The following is a 20,928-nucleotide window of genomic DNA, read 5'->3' as shown; positions in this document are numbered from 1 at the left end:
TGTGTGATCAGCGTCAAAGCTAAAACATTAACTCAAAGGTCCGGAAACAACTTTCAGAATAAAAGCGTCGCATTAAATGTAAGTGACTTTTTCGCCGTAAAATGATTACAAAACTTAATTGATTCGGCGAAAAGAAAAAGGATTAGCGGAACATAGAGTAATGAGCATTAATAAGCATTAATGACCGTATGGCAACGTTTGTGATTATTTCGTCAGTTACTTTTATTTTGAAGTGTAAGTAGATGGCAAAACCTTGGCCCACCTCCCGAATATCACTGATAAACATATCTTATTAACGGTATACAACGAGTGAGACGTGGTGTGAACAAGCGGATGTTTTCATGAGTCACTCATATTTATTGAGATTGTTTTTGCATTTTAAGGAAGGGGACAACCAAGAGAAGGAGAAGCTGTTACAACGGAATTCCACTAGGTGGCTCTCAGCAAACAAGGGACGAGGAGAATAAGCTTAAAAACATATCGAAGAAGAAAAAGACGGCAAAGGCGGTTGACGAAGTCCAGGATGAAGCCTTTCTGATGTTTGGGTTAGTGCTTTTGCTACTTATAAGGAACCCCCGCGCGTGTCTTGACTTTCAGCATGTTAGCTCCCGTTCGAAATCCATGCTAGATGCTAAAAGAAGCTACTTGTGAATTGATCAAGGCTAATTGCAAGCTAATAGTCAAAGTCTACATGTTGAAAGTAAAACCTTATGTTCTCCCTTTTCCAAAATTGGGCTAAACATTAAAATAGAGCATGTTAAAATATATAAGAATTGTCACAAATGAAAACAAAGACGCCCATTTCACTTGTTTTGATTTGGATCTTTGAATGCCGCCCCGCTCACAAGTCATCGACGATGCATCATGAAGTCTGCCTGCAAACGTCTGAGAGCGGAAGCGTTTAACCTTGCCTCACGGCCGCTCCCCCCTGAGCGTGAAGATGCCGATGACAACGCGGACCCCAAGCTCATCATCACTGCTGGTAACACGCAGCATCACAGCTGTCACCATGGCAACGGCATCTGAGTGGCCGCCTCTGCTTACATCAGACGACGAGTGCGCCGAGGGCGGCGGGAAGAGAACGGTCAAGAGGAAACGGAAAAGACAGACTGAAGAGGAGGAGGAGGAGAAGAAGAACAGTGAAAAAGAGAGGCCGGGAGAAGGCTTGGAGATTGATAGACAGCTCGACCAATTGCTGGAGTGCAAGTCCAAGCAACACAAGCTGACCAGCGTCAACGTGCGCAACATCATTCACGTGAGTGTGCGCAGGCACGCCCGACTGCGTGTACGCTGAGCTTGTCTTGACACTTACCTTTGCCCTGCAGGAAGTCATCACCAACGAGCACGTGGTGGCTATGATGAAAGCCGCCATCAATGAGACGGACGCCGTGCCGCCCTTTGTGAGTTGCGAGATGTGCGTCATGGATGAGGCGATTGACCGAGTGACTTTGTGCTTCCGCAGGAGCCCAAGATGACGCGATCCAAGCTGAAGGAAGTTGTGGAGAAAGGCGTGGTGAGACTCGGCGTACACTCTGCACCTCCCCCCAACATTGGGGTGGATTATGAAATAGTGGACCTCAATCGTTCTTTGCAGCGATTGAGGAATGGGAATGAGTGAACCAGTCACTAATGATGTTGCTAATGTCATCGCTGGCTTCCTTCCCGACAGGCAGTCCCGGCGTGGAACATCTCGCCGATCAAGACTGGGCGAGACGTCAGCAAGGTCAAAGTCAAACCTTCTGTTGCCTGCCGCATGCACGTACGTCCGCCACGAGCTGACTGAAAGATAGCCACCTCTTGGCCTTTGTGTCCAGGTCCATCAGTTTGTAGACATCCCCCTCGCTGAGGAAGACTCCTCCGATGAAGAGTATCGTCCCGACGATGAAGATGAGGACGAGACGGCCGAAGATGTGAGGGTGGCCGGTGAGTTTATGATGATGACGTGACTGACACCACTTTGATGCGGCAGACTTTTCTGGAGAGCGACTTTGAGAGCGCCGCCTCGCCCCCGAGAGGAAGCCGGCGGCACCTACGCAGCGGCGGGAAGGTAAAGGCACGCGGCGGCTCCCGTGCGTGGGTGGGTGTGAGCTGTTGCAAGCCGTGCTTCCTGTCGCCCTCAGACGACGAGGGCCGAGTCTGCCTCCATGGGCCCCCCACCTCCACCCAAAGCTCTGCCTCCGTCCGCGCAAACAGACAACTTCCTGGAGAAGCTGCACGCTGTAGAGGCTGAGCTGGCCGTGTGTATGGACCCGTACCAGGTGGGAGCGATATTAGCATCAGACCCGGATGGATGCTCATGATATCCGGAATTGTGTGGCCAGCCTTTGGAGGACACGGGCGAGGGGGGCTTGATGGCGTACCGCACGCGCTCAAAGCGTCCTCTTCGGGACATCCCCCTGGGGCGACTGGAGGCGGAGCTCCGAGCGCCCGACATCACGCCCGACATGTACGACTGTGGCTCCGCCCACGAGGACAGCAACTGGACTGATTGGTTGAGAGGCCTCATGACCTCCGACGTGGACAATGATGGTGAGAAGTCTGAATACGCATACACAGTAATTTACACACACACGTTTTCTTAACTTGTCATGTGTTCAGAGGAGTGTGATGATGAAGATGACCCAGAGTACAACTTCCTGGCTGATATTGACGAGCCGGACCAGGAGGATTACCGTGACGACAAGGCTGTCCGCATCACCAGTCAGTACGCACACACGCCCACCACAGTGTGATCATGGTGATAATGATGTTGATGATCTACAGAAAAGGAAGTAAATGAATTGATGGAGGAGCTCTTTGAAACGGTCAGACACATACACACACGCGCGCTCATACACACACAAAGACAAGCGCAGTAAAGATATTTGTGTGTGCGTGATAGTTGAAAGAGGACCTGACAGGCCAGGAAGTGGACGATGAAGGGCACGAAGAAGAGGAGTTGCCGCGGGAAGGCGTACACACACATGACAAGCGTGTTGCCGGACACGCGTGTTACACACACAAAGAAACATGCGAGGGCGACGTGGAGGTTAGCCAGCGACCAATGGCAGAGCGGCGTACGGTCCGGCAGCAGCTGTCCTTCATGAGAAGCACCCGACACACGGCCAGTGTGCACATACTCAGGCTGGACGCACAGCACAGGCGCACACTGGCACAGCAAGTGCAGCAGGTAAGACACTTTGACGGGGACGCAATGACGAACACAGCGCACCACTTAGCAGCGACTCACATGAACGTGCCGGTCTTTAAATTGATCGATCGCAAATCTAACCAACGTGCACATTTGGGTTTTTGAGAATGCTAGTGAAATTTCATACAAAACATGGATGGTCGTGTGTGTGTGTGTGTGTGTGTGTGTGCGTGCATCCAGCACGTGCAGCTGTTGCTTCAGATTCACCTTCTCACGTCAGTCGTGGAAGAACTCCGCCACGAAGCTGAAACCACGCAACAGTTCCTGGTGAGAAGCAAGCGCGGGCGGCAAAACAAGCGCAATTGTGACCAACAGCGCCGTTGTGTGTCAGTTTGAGCTGGACCTCCTAGCGCGAAGAGGCGAGCCGATGACCTCGCCGGAGCGGCGCAGCGCTTTTAGGGCGGCCAACCTACAAGGGGCGCTAGAACTGCTGGCCGAGCTGCGGGACTGGCCCGTGGCCTACGCACAACCCAAGCGCGTGCCTGATGCACGCGGACAAAGTCAGTCACCTTGGCCGTTTACGCTAAGTGTGCATTTTCCCGTCGTTCGTCACACATGTGCGTGTTTGTTACCAGTGCGCTGCTTTCCGGTGATGCCCGCTGAGCTGGCTTGGATCTTTGCTACAAGTCCAGTCTTTCTTTACCCGCAACTTCTGCCTCGTGTCAGCCTGGACCCGGCTCACTACTGCCCCCGCAGGACGGCAGCATTCACTGCGGCAGAAGACAGGTACACGCGCATCATCAAACACATCAAAACTTTGCAGAAGGGCAATTAATCAAACTGTGTGTGCGCGCGCAGTCTGCTCATCATGGGTCTTCGGAACTTGGAGGGCTCGCGTGACCCGACCCGGCTGCTGTGCGACTTGTTGTTGGGCAAAAGTGTCGTTCAAGTGAGACGCAGGATCCAGCAGTGCTGCAGACCAGGAGTCCCTGACAATATCGTCAAGGTAATACATGCGCAGACACACCTGAATGTGTTTGAAAGCAAATGTGTGCGCGTGTCTGTGTGTAGACATTCCGCTGCAAGCGTGTTATTCCTCGCATGCCACGGGCGTGTGCTCACGTTGCTGCGTCAGAGCGGCGCCCACCAGTGGAGAGAGACGTGCGCCTCATGCCTCTGTGGCTGGTGGTGAGATGCCGCAACATGTACGTGAGCGTGCACGCATGGACACGGATCAAAATTGTCAGTGTGTCTCACCTCCTGTAGAGAAGTCTCCCTGCGATCTCCAAGGCGGTTAACTCCTCCGGTCACATGACTGCGCTTGGCTCCTCCTCCACGTGCTACCCATCCCGCCTCCCATCCAACCTGCACTTCCGCCGCATGGGCTTCGTCCAGCAAGCTGAGCGCACATCCTCGCCCCTGTCCTCGGCTCTTCCCAGCCCCAGAGCCCAAAATCTGCCCTCTCCTGGTTGCTCCGCCCCCACGGCGGCGGCAGCCGGCATGCAGAGGATCAACGAAGCAGAGCCAGAGCGTCCTGCTTTCTCAGAATCATCAAGGCTCTGCGGTATGAATGTGGGCGTGGCCAAGATGACACAAGTCGCTGAAACTTTCTGTTCTCTGCCTGAGGTATGCATGAGGGATTGGGGGGTCACCATGATGGCTTTCGAATGAAGCCTAAAAAAAACAGATGAAGCAAAAGTTGCCCTTTTGGCGTGGCGCGCTTCTCTCAGGAAGAAGAGCCCCGCCCACAACTGGAGCCGCACGCATCTGTTCCGGAAGAGAGCGAGCCCAGAAAAACAGCAAATGACGCAGACATGAAGCAGGAAGCCCCGCCGACCGTTTCCGCTCAAAACGTCTCGACGGGCGCAAACGGAGAAAAGATGGTGGTCTGGACTCGGTGAGGCCCCGCCCACATTTTATGGCGGCACTTCATGGCGGTTCTGACATTTCATCGTCTGCTTCACCGCTCACCTCAGAGAAGCCGACCGCCTCATCCTGACAGCTTGTCAGCAGCAAGGAGCCAATTGGCGGACGTTCAGGCGAGTCTCCGCCCAGTTGGGAACCAAAAGTGCCCGGCAGGTGAGATGGGGGGGCGGGGTTTGCAGTCGTGTTGCGGTCACGACTTGATGCCACTTCTTTCCAGGTGAGCCTTCGTTTCAAAGACCTCCTTCGCCTTTTTCGCGTGGCCACGACGTCCGTATCCTGTCCCTCGGTTGTCGACCAAGAACCGGAACCTCTGCCAGAGTCCAAAAGCAGCTTGTTGGAAAGTTGAAAGGAAAACTTGCTCTCATAGCACTCGCTCAACATTTGCTGACTCAGCGATGATGTCATCAAATTCTTTCAATTCACATTGAATGAACTCAATTCTTGGTTTGCACCAAACATTAATGCTAGCTGTTGTAAATAAAGTTTGAAACATCTGAGATGAGCGTCTTCAGGGTGGAGTCACAACCTTATACACTTAGAGTCAATTGAAGGACAAAGTTCCACAAGCGGAGAACGTCCAAAAAGCTGCATACTTGCTGACATGCAAGCCCATCAAGTGCACGTGTGCAGTCACATGACATCACCAACACGTGCAAATTACTTAAGGAAAGTCATATTTGCTTGGATCAAAAACTGGTTCAACACATTTTTAAAAGGTTTGGATGGAATAAAAAGGTCATGGGTGACAGGTCATCTTCAAATTCTTTTTTTATTAGAAACGCCTTAAAAGTGTCTGACCAGAACATGACATAACTGTTGCCCCGCCCTCGCATCTCTTTGGCGCCCTGTGACAATGTCACGCGTGCCGAGGTGCCACCATCATCCTGGAGAAATACGGACTCCGGTGTCGTGTGCACGGGCTTCAAGCCACGACCGCACAGAATCTGTAGGGCTCCAAAACGTTGGCCGGGGGTCACGGTGGTACCACTCAGTGCACGGCTCGCCACAGCAGTGAGAGGAGGAAGCGGGGCGGGATGAAGAATTCCGGGATGCGTTCCGGAGTCAACAGTGGAGTTCGCAGAGACTTTGCCGCGGACGTGACAGCCATTCAAAAGTCATCAACGGCTGATGAGTCTGGAAGCGACTCGAGACAGTACCGGCTGGGCGGCCTTAACAAGAACTTGCGGGCATCCGACGGTCGGTCCGGTCAAGCCTGGCTGATGACCATCACGTGATGATGTGGGCGGGCGGCACAGCTGCTCTGTACCAGGTCAACGAGCAAACGGGCTCGGGTTTATACCAGCGTTCCAACGGCAGCTGGGCACAGGAAGGACGGGGCGGCTAAAAACAACAGCAAGTGGAAAAGCCCCGTGATAACAGTTCTCCAAAAAGTGTGGAGGGGCGCAGTGCATGCCGGGCAAGCGGTTGCCGGGCAAGGAGTTGCCGGGCAAGCGGTTGCCGGGCAAGCGGTTGCCAGGCAAGCGGGCCAACGGCTGCCTTGCATCGTCCGACAGCCTCAGCCATTAGTCGCTGTCGGAGGCCACGGCCGACGAGCACTTCCTCTTCCTCTTGGGTGCTTTGGGCTTGGAGTCTTCCTCCTCCTGAGTCATAAACAGGAAGCCAAATGAATTTAGGACGGCGCAGGATGGCGCAGGACGTGGCAACGTACCGAGGCGCTGCTGGAGGCGCTCTCCTCCTCGTTGTTGCTGCTGCTGGGCGGCACAGGGCCTTTGCGTGACCGGGGCGAGGTGGCGGCTGCCTTGCGGCGCGACTTGACGGGTTTGGCCTGGGAGTCCTCGTACTCTTCGGCCAAGGCAAACAGGTCGCTGAACCTGCGCGGGCAGTAGCCCCGTCAATCACGGCCCCTCTCCGGGTGAACTGAAAGCGCGCTGCCACTTTTACCCGGGTATTTGTTTTGGCACCATTTCCCAAGGGACAATGGAATTTTTTTTGGGCTTGAATTTTTTCCTCAAACAGAGCTCTCAAAGAGCAAGCTGCCTCTTAGCGACTTGTGCGGCACTAATTTGCGCAATGACAAACGGAAATTGACGGAAAGAGTGACAAATGCGACAAGGTTTTCTCAGAAAGAACGCAAACTACCAAAGTTTTTAGGTTCACCCGGAAGGCGAGCAGGAAGCGCGTGCATGTGCGTACCTCATCTTGTGTCCTTCATCACAGCTGGCCTGGACGTGCTGCAGGGCCTGAAGGATGGGCGTCTGGCTGAAGACTGAGTACAACAAAAGGCAAGAATCAGGGCTTGGTGGGCTGTGGCGACGCATGGCCAGCCGCCCGCCCCCCCACGCGTGTGCGCACTGACAGCTGTTCTTGGTGTTGTTCAGACTCAATCTGAGGTTGTCCAGATGCTCCAGGATCTGCTCCAGCGTCAACTGAGCCAGTTTGCTGCTTGAGCTGCGTAAACTGCAAAGATGACACGCTCGGTGACCACTTTGGCACACGTATGTTGGCGTCTTGGTGGCTCCTCGTCAGCTTCTTCACCTTTGCCTCTTCCGCGGCTGGTTGTTGTTCTTGATGAGTTGCGCTTTGATGTGTTCGGCCAGGGTGTCGTCGTGCTTGGACGCCCAGTGCCGCAGGAGGCTGGTGGTGAACTGGTCCTCGCTGTGGCAGGGCCTACTCAGGACCATCTTGACCATCTCCTCGCTGGGCCTGACGCACATGCGCAGAGGTGAGTGGGGCGCTGCCGTTTGCTCGGCGCCATGCGCTCAGCACCGTGCGCGCCCTTACTTTTCCCGCCGCAGCTGCAGCAGCAGACAGGACAAGGCCTCGGGATGCTCTGCACAGAAAGTGAAGGTAGCCAAAAAGATGATGTGAGTTGGATTTGGAATTTAGGGGGTCTTTCTTGAGTCATTTCGAAAGCTACCTTTGTACTTGAGGTGCTGCAGGATGGGGATGATGGTCTCCAGAGGGATGCTGTGTGCCAGGAACAGCTGCCACGTGCTGTACTGCTCAAACGTCTCCCAGTCCAGAGACTGGACTGCCCGGACAGGAAGGAAGTGTCAGGTGGCTAGAGTGCGTGCGTTTGTGGGCGGGCGGGTGTGTTGGCGGCCATGCTCACTCAGAATGTTGAGAACGGAGTCCTTGCGGAACATGACCAGGTTTCCCATCATCACGTGGCACATCAGCTCCTGCAACTGCACGCCGCGTTAGCGCCGGGCTCGCTCGGGCCGAGCCGTTCGCCCTCTTACCTACCTGGGTCGAATCGATGACTGCCACGATCATGTTGAGCAGCTCGCCGCTCCTCAGCGTCTGATCTGGAAACTGAAAAGCAAAGGCGCTCGCTCAGAGAGCCCGCCGGCCGAATGCGTGCGCGTGCGTACCTCTGAGTAGATGGAAGGCGTCAGGTAGCAGAGCAAGCGCACGTCGTCCTCCTGACACGCCTTCATGTCCATCATCAGACAGGTGTGAAGGTCACCGAGCGCCGTGGCCTGAGCGAAGGACTCGTACAGCATCATCTTGCCGTTTGCCGCTTTGCTGCACGAGAGCAATGGAGTCAACGTAAACGCCCCGTTGGTTTTGAGACTCGGGCAGTAGCTGAGCTGCGTTTGTTTGCAGCCGCGTTACACCCAAGCGGCAATGGCGGGCCCCACCTGGCTTTCAGGTAGTAGAGCAGATGGTAACCAATCTTGGGCTGCTTCTGGTACAGTTCCGCCAGCATGTCCAGAAGAACCGAGAAGCCGCTATTGTCTTCCTGCATGGTCACCAGGTTCCGGAAGACCAGACACACCGCCTTGCACACCGATTCCTCCAGGGACCTGACGCACACACACGTGGGTGATAAGACGGGAGCACGCCTGCGCTCGCGGCGGGCGGCCTTACTCGTCAGTGATGTCTTCTGGGAGGACATCTCCTCGGAAATGTTCTTTAAAGATTTCTGCCAGGCACGAAGCTAAGGCCGCCATCTGCTCCGTGTCAAAGTCCTCCTGCAACACGAGCACGCTCAAGCACTCGTTGTGACGTCAAGTTAGTCCAGTTACCTCCAGGATGAGGTCCACGATGTCCTGCATGACTTCGCACTGCGTCTCCGTGTCACTGAGGACAACGGTCGTTATCGGTCAGTATACGTCGGCGGAAACTTGGCTTTCGACCACTGACCTTGACTTCTGAAGCTGGACGACCTTGTCCTTCATGGTGTCCTCTAATTGGTCAAGCCAGGGCGTGATGTCGGCGGGCTCCTCCACAACAGTCTCTCTGATTGGATGAAACCTGAACTCGCGCTTCCTTCCTGCGCTCACACACACACACCAACATGAGTCGCAATTTCAATTCTTGGGAGGAGGATAAAGATGGCAACCTTTGTTGTTGACCTCCTCCTCATCGTCACTGAAGGCGGCTTCTGTGTTGTCATAGCAACCTTCCTCCTTGTCCATCAGGTGCTCCATTTCCATGGACGCCATCTCCTCCATTTTCACTACAGGCGCACACAGCGAGTTATGTTTGCACGCTCCGCTAAGCGCGGGCAGGCGGGGCGCACCTTCCATCGGCGGCGAGGGGGCGCTGCAGAACTCCGGAAACCTTTCTCTCAGCATGGAGCGAAGTTCTCGGTCCAGCTTTGGATTGTCGAACAAGGGAGCCAAGTGCCTGCCGGGTCACATGACCTTTAAGCCCGCACACCTGGGGAGGCGAGCGCGGGCGCGTGCTTGCCTGTGTGTCTTACGCCAGCACTCTCTTCTCCATGATGAAGGTGAGCGAGTTGAACACACCCTGACGGACCTGAACTTCCAGCGGAGGGAAGAAGTGAGGAATGATCTGAGGAGGGAGGAAGCCAGGACACAGAGGAGGCGGCCGGGAGCCGCCAGGTCATTGCCGGAGCCCCACACGTCGGGCCAAGATGGCCGAGAGGCGGAGTCTCACCCGGCACATGAAGTCGAGAAGCGTGGCCGTGATGGCGGGATGGGGCTTCATGGAATGATGCATCACCAAGATGGCTGGCTCTATGTCACGTAAACACACGCACGCCCGTTTCCGTTATAAGCCATTCCCGTAGACCGAGCCGCTGGGCGGAGTGGGTGTCACCTATGTTCATGATGCTGTCCTTGTCAGGATTGAAGAACAGCCAATCGTAGAAGAGCGCTAGCTTGGCGTTGGAGGCGGCCACGTTGGACTGCGTACACACAACTTTGGGTTAGGCAACGAGGGCTCCTCGGCGTCGCGCGTGCTGCCCATCGCGCTTACCGTGCAGGTGGTGAGCAGCCAGCCAATGATGGCCCAGCGCGGCAGGATGTCAGAGCTGAGGACCTCGTTGGACGGGTGGACCACGCCGCAGATGTAGCGGATCAGGTCGCAACGCAGCGACTGGCTTTCGGCCATGGACAGGTACTGCCGCTGGAACCAGTCCTGGTAGCGCTTCTGCTGGCCGAAGCGCACCTGTGCGTAGCAGACGGTAGGGGAGGGGATGGGAACGAGTGCCGAGGCGCGCGGGAAGCCGCCCGACCCGCCGCTTACCCTGGACGTCATGAACAGGAGCTTGGTCTCCATGTCGGGGGTCAGACGACAGGCTAGGAATTTTCTGGAAGTTCGCGCCGTGAGTAGCTGGAGAACGCCTGATGCGCACGGGCACAGAAGGGGGGGGGGGGTTATTGGAGGGCGTCGCCACGGAGACAGAGGCATGTCTTAGTCAAGTCCGGCCGTCTTACCGGTGAACTGAGGACTGAGGACCTGAGGGTTGTGGAGCAGGTCTCTCCACAGGAGATCCATCTCAGGGATCCGAGCCACGTTCTGCAGCAGGCGCACTAAATCTCTGCCGATGATCACGCACTCCGGGAACTGGCCGGGGGAAACAAAGGCGGGATCAACGGGGCGTTGCCGTCGCCGGCCGTCGCCGACCTCACCTTGTCCCGCAGCATCCCGATGCAGAAATCCACTTCCTTCTGGCGCAGAGGAAGTAGATTGGGGGCGCCGTGGTCCACGATGAGGCGCAGGTACGTGTAGACCGACATGGCGATCAGCATCCCGCTCTTCAGAAGCCACTCCCTGCACACGCATGCGCTTGAGAAGATGCTTTGCAACAGCGCATATGCGTGTGTGCGTGTCCTACTTCTGCTCCAGCAGGATGTCCAGGACGCTCTCAGCCAGCCACATGTTTTTCGTGGACACGTCTCCTCCTGCAGGCACACACACAGTCACATGATCATTCAGCGTGCGTGCATACGCGGGCGCCTGAGTATCTGACCTGCAATCTGCTTGAGCAAGGTCATGACGACGCCATCCACTGCCATCACGCTGCTCTTCACCAGCTCTCGAACCAGCCACACTAGCTGCACGCACACACACACACACATTTCAAAGCCACCCTGCTCACAAAGACAAGTGCATGCGCACGTCTGCGTTCACCTGCTTTCTGGGGATGTCCTGCAGCTTGAGGAACTTCTCCATTAAGATCTGATTTATCTTCACCAGGACCACATTCATTCCATCTCTGCTCACCAGAGTCAGGTCTCTGTAACACTGCATGCAGACACGTGTGTTGCCATGGTGATATCAGACATGGGGGTGGGGATCTTGGGGGGTCTTACCCTCTGGGCCTGAGCCGGTTCAGTGAGAAGCAGGGCGAAGAGTCCGAGACAAACCTCTTCGTGCTGCTGCTGGCCTTTGCACGCCTGGTTGTCACGGCAACAACAACAGCAGGGTCAGTACGTCGCCGTTGGCCGCAGGTCTTTCAACGTCGCAAGCTCCTCGATGATCAAATGCGTTCTCAAGCTGGCCGCCAAATTAAGGAGTGCCTCGATTGTGGTCAAGGAATCCCCACAGATGAGCTCAAATGGCAGACTCAATAGTGACTTGGGCCACGGCAATTACATTTTTTAACAATATAGAGATATTGGTGGTTGGTGTTTGCACTTTTTTTGTGCCAACCTTCCGAGCGTGCCAACCAAGGCCTGCGAGTTTGCACGAGGACACTTGGGGGTAACATCATCGAGGGGCGCTTAAACGTGACAGTTCTCGCAGCAGCGAGGAACTTGCAAAGATCAGATGAAGTGAAAGCTTGCTGTGTTGCTGATAATGACGTCATCAACTTACGCTGGCGGTCAGAGCGTCGTTCGCTTCTCTCTCGGAAAGGCCAGTGGTCAAAGAGTGCACCACTCCGACGCAACGCTCCAGTTTCTACGCACGCAAACACACGTGCGCGCGCGCGCACACACACACACACACACACACACACACACACGCACGCACACACACACACACGCGCGCACACACGCAAATTGAAGTGAGCAGGCAGCGCATGCGCAGTTCCGTCTGAAGTCGGGCATTTGTTTACTGGCTCCCAGTTTATAGGCGGAGGCTAAGCTAAGATAGCGAGCGTAGCCGCTCACTTTAAGCTAGCCATGCTAACGATCTCGCTAGCCGCCGTGTGGCTTTGTGTGTCGAGGAGCATGGTTGTGCCACGGCGCGGGCTTACCTCCTCCAGCTCATCTTTGGCGTCCAACTGCGTGGACACCACCAGGCGGCCCTGCGGCTTATTCTTGGCCGGTGCAGCTTCCATCTTCGGCGGCCACTTGGCTTGGCTACGCGAAACTAGGCTTGACTTGGCCTACACCGCCGAACTTACGGCGCGCAATGTACAAGAAAAGAAGGCAAAGCGCTTCTTCTTTGTCACGCGAGGAACTTTCCTCCTGTCCCGCTCCGTGCTACCATTCGACTTCAGGAAGTGAATGGACATCACTTCCGGTCTTCCCACCAATCACTGCCCTGACGCGAGGATGGTCCAATAAGGGCAAGGGGCGTTCCAAACAGCCTCGTACACACCCCAGACTTCTCGGACTCCACACTAAAGTAAATTGTTTTGTGATTGTGAGAAGCCACCATCGATCCTTTTCGCCACCTGTGACTCGGACTCATTTGCAGAATTAAATAAGATTGAAGACTTAACCCTCCTATAGTCCTAGAAAAGATTGTCACAAATTTGATCCATGGGGTCAATTTGACCCCAGCCACATTTAGCTACAGAAAATAATTAATATAATTTTGTTGCCCAACTTTTTGAAAAAAAAAAATCAACTACTATTTTTTGAATGATAAACATTGAAAGGGGTCAAATGGACCCCAAGAACGATAGGAGGTTTATATGACGAGAATTGCAGTTTTAGCAGGAAATGTGGTAGTGAAAGTATGGAATCAATTTGACATAGTGAGTACAAAAAACGGTGACAAACCGACATAAAATATTGAAGCAAAAACCTGCACATACTTGTGCACTCAAAGTATTTGTTTCTAATGCACGGCATGTCTCCGAACCTGCCGACTTAACTAACGATACGAACAATGGAAGGAACCAATGACTTCGTCCAAACATCCCGACCGAGGCCTCGTTTGTTATCGATCAGTCACGTGATCTTTTGGGACATACACAGTTTAAATTAGGGCTTCCTTTAGCTCGCCCACTTTTGCTGGAGACACCCTCCAAAGACTCGCTTTGTTTAGTAACTATAAAGACCAAAAGCTGAGATTCGACATAAGCACAAGATGTCGAGCAATGAATAGGAACAGCCGTTCACATGACACGTTTGATGCGTTTAATCGTGGCGTATTGACACATATAGCGACCCGCTCGGGCCGCGTCAGGGTCCGCGGCCTCGGGCCCGGGAATTCCTGCCAAAGCGAAAGCCAAAGCCGCCTTTCTCTCGGCCGACGCTCAAGAGCCCGCCCAGGATGGAGGTGAGGGCCTCGCCAGATGGGTTGCCGCGTTCCTCGCCGCCGTTCTCCCTCGCCCGCCTCAGGATCTGCGGGTCTTCTCCGGGCCAAGCCTGCCACACCTCAGAGATGGAAGAAGAAGGAAGCTCCACGGAAGAAGAGGAGAGCTCGAAGGACGCCGAGCGCAGCCGCAGGAACCCCACGGAGGGCGGCTCAGATCGGGGGGGTGGTGTGACGGTGTGGGGCGGCGGTAGCAGGAGGGTCAGGGACAGGAGGGCCAGCTGGGAGCCTCCGGGATACACGTGCCCCTTCATCTGAAACGTGCGCACGCACACAAAGCGGGACATTGGCCAGTGACACATCCTCACCTCCAAAAGCAAAACAAACACACCCATGCAGCGAATCAACAAGTCGAGTCCAGTAAAGGTGCATGGCAATAAAATTGCAAATTCCAGTCCAAGCTCGAATCACTACATTTCTTGAGATGCGCCCAGAGCAACGAATCCTGTTCAAGCCAAAAACCATCACTTCTACACGGTCGTCACCTTTTTGCCCCATAGCATAATTGCCCCGCTCATTTTGAAGCCGCAAACACGTAATTTCCACAAGTTGCCCCCCTGGATGGCTGTGTCAGTCATCCACCCACCACGGTGGAATCCGGGGCAACAGGACTGCATGTCTGGGAAACATCAGAAAGGCAGAGCTCTGCAACGTGGACACCTTGCTCAGTTTGCTTACCTTGAGCGACTTTGCCCGGCGCAGCAACGGCGACGTTTTCTAGTTTGGACACGGTGACCCTTTTAAAGGCCCACCACTGCGCAAGGGCAGCGGTGGGCGTGGCCCACAGGCCCGCTGACGCACGCCAATGAGCCTTTTGATCCAGTTTGGTGTGCGCTGCCTCCAAGTGAGCACTTGCAGGCCTAATTAAACGCTTGATTGGCGCCGGGAACCAGACGGCAGCTCATTAACGTGCTCGGGGGGCACTAAAGAGTTTCCAAGACGCCCAAGCTTTGTCCTTCCAGATGTCCTTGCTTGGCTGTGGCCTTTCCCCGACTTGCTTAGGACTAATTTTGTCTCATTCCTTGATCACTGCAAAGGACCTGCATACATTTGAAACATTTTGTATTTTGATACAGTACTTGGACTTTTTAATTAATCCGCTGGCACTGATCATTTCACAGTGCTCCAATTGCCAATTTTTTTTTTTTTTTTTGCACAAATGGCTCTGACAAGATACACCGCCCGGAAAACGTTCAATATTCGGCGAGGAATCGTACTATAATGTTCGAAAGGAATTAGGTACATTGAAGTTTGTCCTTCTGTCCATCCATCCATTTTCTGAAGCTCTGTTCCTCACGAGGGACGTGCTGGAGCTCATCTGTTGTTGGGGAGTCGGCGGGGGACACCCTGAACTGTAAACTAATTAACAAGCAGAAAGAAGCTCAATATGAAATAATCATTGAAAGTTAGCTGCTTGTTTCTGGTGCCAAAAAAACCCAAGGAGACCAGCAGGGGTCGCTCAAGCTTTAATTCAACCATGGGTAAAACAGAAAGTGATGAGCAGACAAGGCGATATGGGCGCCAAACGCGGGATGCCCCTCGAAAACAATTGAAACTTTCAAAGGTCAAAATGACAAACATAAAAGTCATATTTACACGTCACTATGTACAAACCTTAAATACAAGTAGAAAAAGAAGCACCGGCACTTGCTGCCGACGCAACGCTTTTCACACGCCCTCCGACTGGGTGAGAAAATATTGGGAGCGGGTACGGGGGCGCGGCGATGGCGGCTGATGCTGCTGGCGATCTCGCAGCGCCGAGTGGTTGGTGTGCGGCTGGGACGTCGGGGGCGGGTCCCGCAGTGACGGGGGGACGGCGGACGACTTGATGGGGACGGTGCGGGTGTTCATTACCTCGCAGTCCACCTGCATCATAAGTTCATAGCCGTGCGACGCGTTGTACACGCTCTCTAGATGGGGCGGGGCAAAGAGGAGGACAGTCAACGGGCACACGAGTTATCGTCAAAGCCATTCGAGAGCATTTGAAGCAGGAAGGTAACAAAGTTGGCTTTGAGTGCGCCAAAAGTGTCAAGTTAAATTGATAAAAACTTGTGCGCAAAATGTATTTTGGAGTCATTTCTTGCCGAAGCCTCCGCTCGCTGATGGAAAGCGCAACATTACGGAGGCGCTTACCGTTAACCGACATGGCGGGCATGACGAGCGACATCTTGGGCCGCCGTGTCTTGTTGTGGCTGATGGCAGGCAGCAGCAGGTGGTCCTGTGGGCACAAGCCATCAACAGAGGTGAAAAAGTGGGCGGGCCGAGCGGCGGGCTGGGCTGTGGGCCAGGGGCCACCCACCCGTCTGAAAGACACCACGTAGAAGGTGTCCTCGCGTCGGTCGATGGCATCCAGGAAGTCGCCGTAGGTCACCTCGGGCCCAGGAAGCACCTGTAGTTGACTGGGAGGGGGGGTAGGAAGGGTCAAAGGTCAACCAGCAAACGGGAAGGTGGCTCGTCTTCCCACCTCTGGATGGAGCGGTGTGTCTGGATGGGCAGGTATCGGGACACGTTGGCCTTCCTCAGCTGGGCCCGCTGCTGCTGTGCACGCACGCACGTCAGATGTCATGTGTTCACCTGTCGGCGTCCGACACAAAGTCACCCACCTGAGCCATCTTGGCCTTCTTGGCCATCTTGGCTTTCCCGCCAGACTTCTTGTGATTGATCTGATGCCGCTGAACCCAACCGCGAAGTTCCGCCGCCAACCTGCGACCAAAGCAAAACAACATTTAACCCAACGGAGGCCGCACAAACTTGACCGTGTCCTGGCGTGGCCCTAACCCGTGGCGGTGCAACTCGTACAATATTCCCGCAGAAGGGCTCGAAAGTCGGCTGCCCTTCTCCGCGGGATGCGCTGTTCAACCTTAGCGACTCTGAACTGCGGGCAGTGGGCGTGGCTAACCTTAGCGACTCTGAGCGGTTGAACTGCGGACAGTGGGCGTGGCTGAAGTATCGTTCCAGGCGCTGCAGCAGGTTGCTCTCCTCTTTGGCCACACCGAAAGCTGAGCTCGTGTTCCTGCAAAGTCAAAGTTGGACGTGTGGCGTTAGCATTGTGTGTGTTAGGGGTGGGTGGGTGTCAAGCGTCACCTGAACGGAAAAGATTCCGTCGCAAACGTTTCCGCCTCCCCATCGTCATCCGCCACGGCGACTTCCGGGTGACGAGCCGGCTGCGTCGCCGGTTGCATCTCCAGGAGCCGCCGACCCGTAAACGACCTGGCGCCGTCCCCAAAGCCCGCCGTCCGCCTCCTGTCCAAGATACTGTGGGACAAACTTTGAGCTGATGGCAGCCAACCAAGTGGCAAAAAATAAAAACGGTGCATTCAAGATTTGGATGGAGTGCATCGGCAAGGCAACATCAGCTCCTGCATTACCTGGCTGGCCCAAAGCTGAATGTCATGAAGAGAAGGATGGCCATGACGCAGACGGCTCGTCTGCTGCCGGGAGACTCGCCGCCCTGCGCCACACACACGAATGGCAACTTGCGTTAGTCCTTGCCCCTTTCCTGGCTTGGCGGAAGCGGCGGCGTACCTGGCCGGCCTCCAGCCTTTCCCGCAGCTGCTGGTTCTCGCGGCGGAGCCGCTGGTTCTCCTGTTGCGCTTCCTTCAGCTGAAGCTCCAGGTTGTGCACGTACTCCTTCTTCTTCTTGCGGGACTGACAGGCCGACTCGCGGTTCTTGATCATCCTCTGCTGTCGCTTCAGAACTTTCATCTGCGACACCGCCACAACAAGATGGCCCGTTTATCCACGTTGCGGCCCCAATTTTCCCCAGGATTATTTGGCGCCACTCACGTCAACGTCGTTGCAGCCATTGCTGGGCAAGGCGGCAGTCGCCGGGACGATGGGCTTGGTGGTGGTGGTGGCGGCGGCGGCAGGCTCCATCTTGACCGTGGCGGGGGCCGGCGTCAGGCAAACCACTAGAAATATGTCGCAAGCACAACCAGGACTTCCCCATCAATTTGGGCTGGATTTGGAACCACTGGGCGCGTTTTGTGTCCTTTTCACGAGTGCGCAACCGTTGCCCCCACAACAACCAGCCTTTCTAATTGCTCGCGCAACCAAATGTAACCGCGAAAAGTGCGCCGGCACCTATCGTTGGGGCGTCGACCGACCACGCGGCCTGGTGTTCGCGCCACTCCGAGACAACCCGTGTTGTCAGTTGGCGCGCCTTTTTTGGTTGTCTGTAGTCTCACCGGGTTCCATGGCGGGAAGACCACGCAGGAGGAGGGTCTTGGTGGGCGTCCGAGGGACAGGTAGGGCGGCCAGGCACAGGGGACGGGGCTGAATGGGGGGTCTGGAGGCCAGGATGGCTGTCTTCAGCGCCGGAACCACTGAGGACGCAGAAGAAGATTCCGTATGAAAGACGGCCACCTTGGCGACCCTCAAGACATCCCGATTGCACTCGCTTTGCTGGCACTCAAAAGAGCTTGTATTCTTGAATCGTATGGCACGCAACCGATGGAAACACGCATGGAATCGTCATTTCTGAGTGACTGTGGGTTTGCCGCTCGAATTGGATTCGCTTGCATTGTTTGGCCTTTCCAGAGCTTTGAGATGCCATTAATAGGAGCCGCAGTTGCGCCATCGCTGAGCCAAAGCAAGCAAAAAAGGGAACTTGTTTCTCCCAACCTAACAACTTGTCACTTTTTCTGGATTTTTAACTGCCCCCGTTTGCCGGATGACATCATCAACAGCACCTGTTGCCGGCGTTTGGATGGACGGCACCACAGCGGGAAGCCGCGCCGTCGTCCGCGACCCCGCCGCTGCCAGAATGGTCGCCGCCGCGGCCGGCTCGCCGGCCTCTGTCGGGGGGGACATCACGTCTCCAAACGCATAGGGAGGCGTGGGCGGGTTTTCACCTTTCACAGGAACCTGCAGTAAAACAAGTGCGAGTGAGACGGATGGAGAGACAGCCTGCCGAAGGTTGTCGCACCCACCGGCGGACGATCTGCAGGCACCGCCGGTGCCAACACAGGCACTGCTAGCGCAGGAGCCGACCACTCTGCCTCGCTGGAGGACGCGGGGGACGCCGGCTCGGCTTTCACCTGAAACACTGCGCGCACACGCGTTGTCATAGTCACCAAGGAAGGCCAGAGCCGTAAACACGAGTTGCCACGACAACCCAGGCCACGCTGTGACGGACAAAGTCTGTCGGGGGGGCATTACCGAGGCAACCCAAGCTGTCAAATTCGCACTGCCGTGACAACAGTCAACCAGGCGTTGCCGTGACATTCGCAACACTGATCCAAAACAACTTACGCAGCTCCATGGGCTCATCCGTGTCACTTTGGACGTTGCTGGACGCCATGGCACCACCTGCCACAAATTGTTTTTTTCCACATCACACGTATCAATTACGCATAGACGCGGCAGGCAAGAAGGTTCCTCACCTGCAAGCGGGTTGTCGTGCAAACGCTGCCACGGAAACGAAGGTGCCTTGCCATCCGGCGTCAGCTCATCGTCCAACTGGTGCAGGGAAAACAGAACAAGAAGTCACACACCGTGTATCAACGTGAGTATGTGTATTGAAGGTCACGTAGCCGGTAAGACCGGCGACATACCAAAGTGTCGTACTCGGACGCCAGACCAAGATGCCTGTCGCCGTCCTCCACGCCATCGCAGCGATACAAACATGCATCTAACACAGACACCACACACTCATTTAAGAAACAAGCCCACCTTTTGAAACACTTTGCAAAATATATACTGGGGACCCCCACATATTCACAAGTTGGCACCTAACGGATTTTGTTTCTCTAATTTTTCTTGGGGGAAAGCAACACCCGTAATTTGTGATGAGCAGATTTTGTCGTTAAATCTTATTCAAGAATTTTGGGCGTTGATTAAATAAAACAATTTCAATGCAATTCTTTGCAGGATTGGGCTCTTTGTGGGCAGGCTCAGCTGGGGTCCGCTTGATACGTTGGCTTTTACAGAAACTGCCACTTTAATCACCACTGAACTCTATTTTGTAGGTCATCTTTGTTTTAAAATTGTGTATGTACATGGTCTGGCCGCTCGGCATTCATCGTTGTTTATTTCATAACGACTCTTATTTAAAAAAATAAAATAAAATTGCCTCGTATCCGGATTGGAGCAGGAAGCACGAGGACGCGTGCAACACACACGTGACGTCACGTAAAGGCCGCGTTCGAGACAAGTGTTATGACGTCGACGAAAATGAATCGGGGACGGGGGTGGTGTGTGAGATAACCCAAATTGATGCGGGACGAAAGGGAGGCGTCCAATAGCAAATCGTAGCAAGCGGCTCACCCCAATCTTCGCTGGTTAGCAGATTGTCGGCAAAGAATCGCCCGACATCCGAATCGCACAACACGTCCAGGCTCATCGCCCCACAAGCAGCAGCACCAGCTTCGGCTCGATTATTTCACGAGACTTCGTTCCACTTTGTTATGGGCGCGCCCCTTCTCGTTCATATCAGCTGGTCTAGACCTTTGGCGACCTTTTCATCTTGACACTCGCCAAGGCCACACTTTGCTGGCCTTCTCTTTCTCGAAGCCGCTAGTTTCGAAACGCTAACCTGCTTGAAAGCAACGAGGAAATGTCCTCCTGCGAAGCTCCGCCCACCTTTTGCTCATTCGTCGGAAGGCAGCTGAGATCACAGAAGATAGACGGGCCGAGCCGCCAATGGGCGACGTGAAGGCGGTGCTTTTGCGGATGACTTCACCAATAGGAAGGCGCGTTTTTGGTTGACAGTGGTGAGGCACCAATAAAGTTCTAGTTTGCAACCACTTCTAAACGGACACTTCTGTCAGCCAATCACGTTCGAGTCAAAGACACTCACGTTTTACAAACGTGCTTCTACCAAAACATTCCATTATACCGAATGAGAGAAAAAAGTCGAAATGTAAAGTCGGCAAAGGAATGAACAGCAGCCGCGCGCACTAATCAAAAGGCCAATCACGTAAAAGCAGTTTTTCACGGTACGCAAACATGCATGCTCGCTCAACGCCATAATGAACAGACTTTACGCTATACCAGTGCTTCTCAATAATTTTCTGTGATGCCCCCCCTAGGGAGAAGAAAACATTTCGCCCCCCCCCCCGTTATTAACATTAAAGAAAACAAAGTAGAAATAAAAAAGAAAGATCAACTTACAATAAAGAATAACTATTAATAACATTGTTTTTTAGTCTGTAACAGAACAG

The 20,928-nt window shown here is 54.5% G+C and overlaps 5 protein-coding genes across 10 annotated transcripts in view; 2 read left to right on the top strand and 3 right to left on the bottom strand.

The window, feature by feature from the left end:
- The window catches only part of LOC119130207 (fibrinogen C domain-containing protein 1-like), a 559,732-nt gene that overhangs the window by 493,448 nt on the left and 45,356 nt on the right, over positions 1-20,928 (top strand). The gene's annotated exons all lie outside the window — the stretch shown is intronic.
- si:dkey-27c15.3 (GON-4-like protein) lies at positions 62-5,553 on the top strand. Of its 2 annotated transcripts, none has more exons than XM_037263799.1 (23): positions 62-78; positions 384-545; positions 849-982; positions 1,050-1,255; positions 1,326-1,400; positions 1,463-1,513; positions 1,670-1,723; positions 1,815-1,910; positions 1,970-2,047; positions 2,121-2,258; positions 2,322-2,529; positions 2,599-2,700; positions 2,764-2,804; positions 2,882-3,169; positions 3,371-3,457; positions 3,522-3,690; positions 3,766-3,916; positions 3,989-4,136; positions 4,202-4,318; positions 4,397-4,756; positions 4,861-5,027; positions 5,107-5,209; positions 5,274-5,553. In XM_037263799.1, coding segments are annotated over exons 1-23 (3,066 nt in total). In that variant the 5' UTR covers positions 62-76; the 3' UTR covers positions 5,403-5,553. The 2 variants fall into 2 exon arrangements, with proteins under 2 accessions (XP_037119694.1, XP_037119693.1); XM_037263798.1 differs by having other exon boundaries at positions 846-982.
- On the bottom strand, positions 5,807-12,743 carry ints3 (integrator complex subunit 3). 2 transcript variants are annotated; one of them, XM_037263786.1, is made up of 29 exons: positions 12,474-12,557; positions 12,092-12,175; positions 11,587-11,670; positions 11,405-11,518; positions 11,244-11,328; positions 11,109-11,175; positions 10,903-11,044; positions 10,708-10,837; positions 10,517-10,614; positions 10,247-10,438; positions 10,088-10,175; positions 9,926-10,005; positions 9,729-9,820; positions 9,546-9,652; positions 9,366-9,482; positions 9,167-9,296; positions 9,049-9,103; positions 8,891-8,994; positions 8,662-8,826; positions 8,392-8,545; positions 8,264-8,332; positions 8,130-8,205; positions 7,935-8,048; positions 7,799-7,847; positions 7,553-7,720; positions 7,374-7,474; positions 7,211-7,283; positions 6,726-6,888; positions 5,807-6,657 (listed from the first exon to the last, which is right to left on the bottom strand). In XM_037263786.1, the coding sequence occupies exons 1-29, from the start codon at positions 12,555-12,557 to the stop codon at positions 6,580-6,582; spliced, it is 3,063 nt and encodes a 1,020-aa protein (XP_037119681.1). In that variant the 3' UTR covers positions 5,807-6,579. The 2 variants fall into 2 exon arrangements, with proteins under 2 accessions (XP_037119681.1, XP_037119680.1); XM_037263785.1 differs by having other exon boundaries at positions 7,211-7,474; positions 12,474-12,743.
- Positions 13,565-15,182, bottom strand: LOC119130419 (pyroglutamylated RFamide peptide). 2 transcript variants are annotated; one of them, XM_037264274.1, is made up of 3 exons: positions 14,983-15,182; positions 14,444-14,805; positions 13,565-14,019 (listed from the first exon to the last, which is right to left on the bottom strand). In XM_037264274.1, the coding sequence occupies exon 3, from the start codon at positions 14,017-14,019 to the stop codon at positions 13,633-13,635; it is 387 nt and encodes a 128-aa protein (XP_037120169.1). In that variant the 5' UTR covers positions 14,444-14,805; positions 14,983-15,182; the 3' UTR covers positions 13,565-13,632. The 2 variants fall into 2 exon arrangements, with proteins under 2 accessions (XP_037120169.1, XP_037120170.1); XM_037264275.1 differs by having other exon boundaries at positions 15,009-15,182.
- On the bottom strand, positions 15,216-20,349 carry atf6b (activating transcription factor 6 beta). Of its 3 annotated transcripts, none has more exons than XM_037263902.1 (17): positions 20,033-20,349; positions 19,321-19,397; positions 19,150-19,225; positions 19,019-19,075; positions 18,697-18,812; positions 18,457-18,631; positions 17,953-18,090; positions 17,552-17,676; positions 17,291-17,470; positions 17,134-17,216; positions 16,850-17,020; positions 16,665-16,778; positions 16,369-16,468; positions 16,230-16,303; positions 16,065-16,164; positions 15,899-15,983; positions 15,216-15,675 (listed from the first exon to the last, which is right to left on the bottom strand). In XM_037263902.1, exons 1-17 carry the CDS (start codon positions 20,106-20,108, stop codon positions 15,434-15,436), a joined length of 1,989 nt encoding a protein of 662 aa, XP_037119797.1. In that variant the 5' UTR covers positions 20,109-20,349; the 3' UTR covers positions 15,216-15,433. The 3 variants fall into 3 exon arrangements, with proteins under 3 accessions (XP_037119797.1, XP_037119798.1, XP_037119799.1); XM_037263903.1 differs by having other exon boundaries at positions 16,230-16,300; XM_037263904.1 differs by having other exon boundaries at positions 16,230-16,297.

This window comes from Syngnathus acus, chromosome 11, assembly GCF_901709675.1.
Source record: "Syngnathus acus chromosome 11, fSynAcu1.2, whole genome shotgun sequence".
NCBI lineage: Eukaryota > Metazoa > Chordata > Actinopteri > Syngnathiformes > Syngnathidae > Syngnathus > Syngnathus acus.
This window is presented reverse-complemented; position numbering and strand designations above follow the sequence as displayed.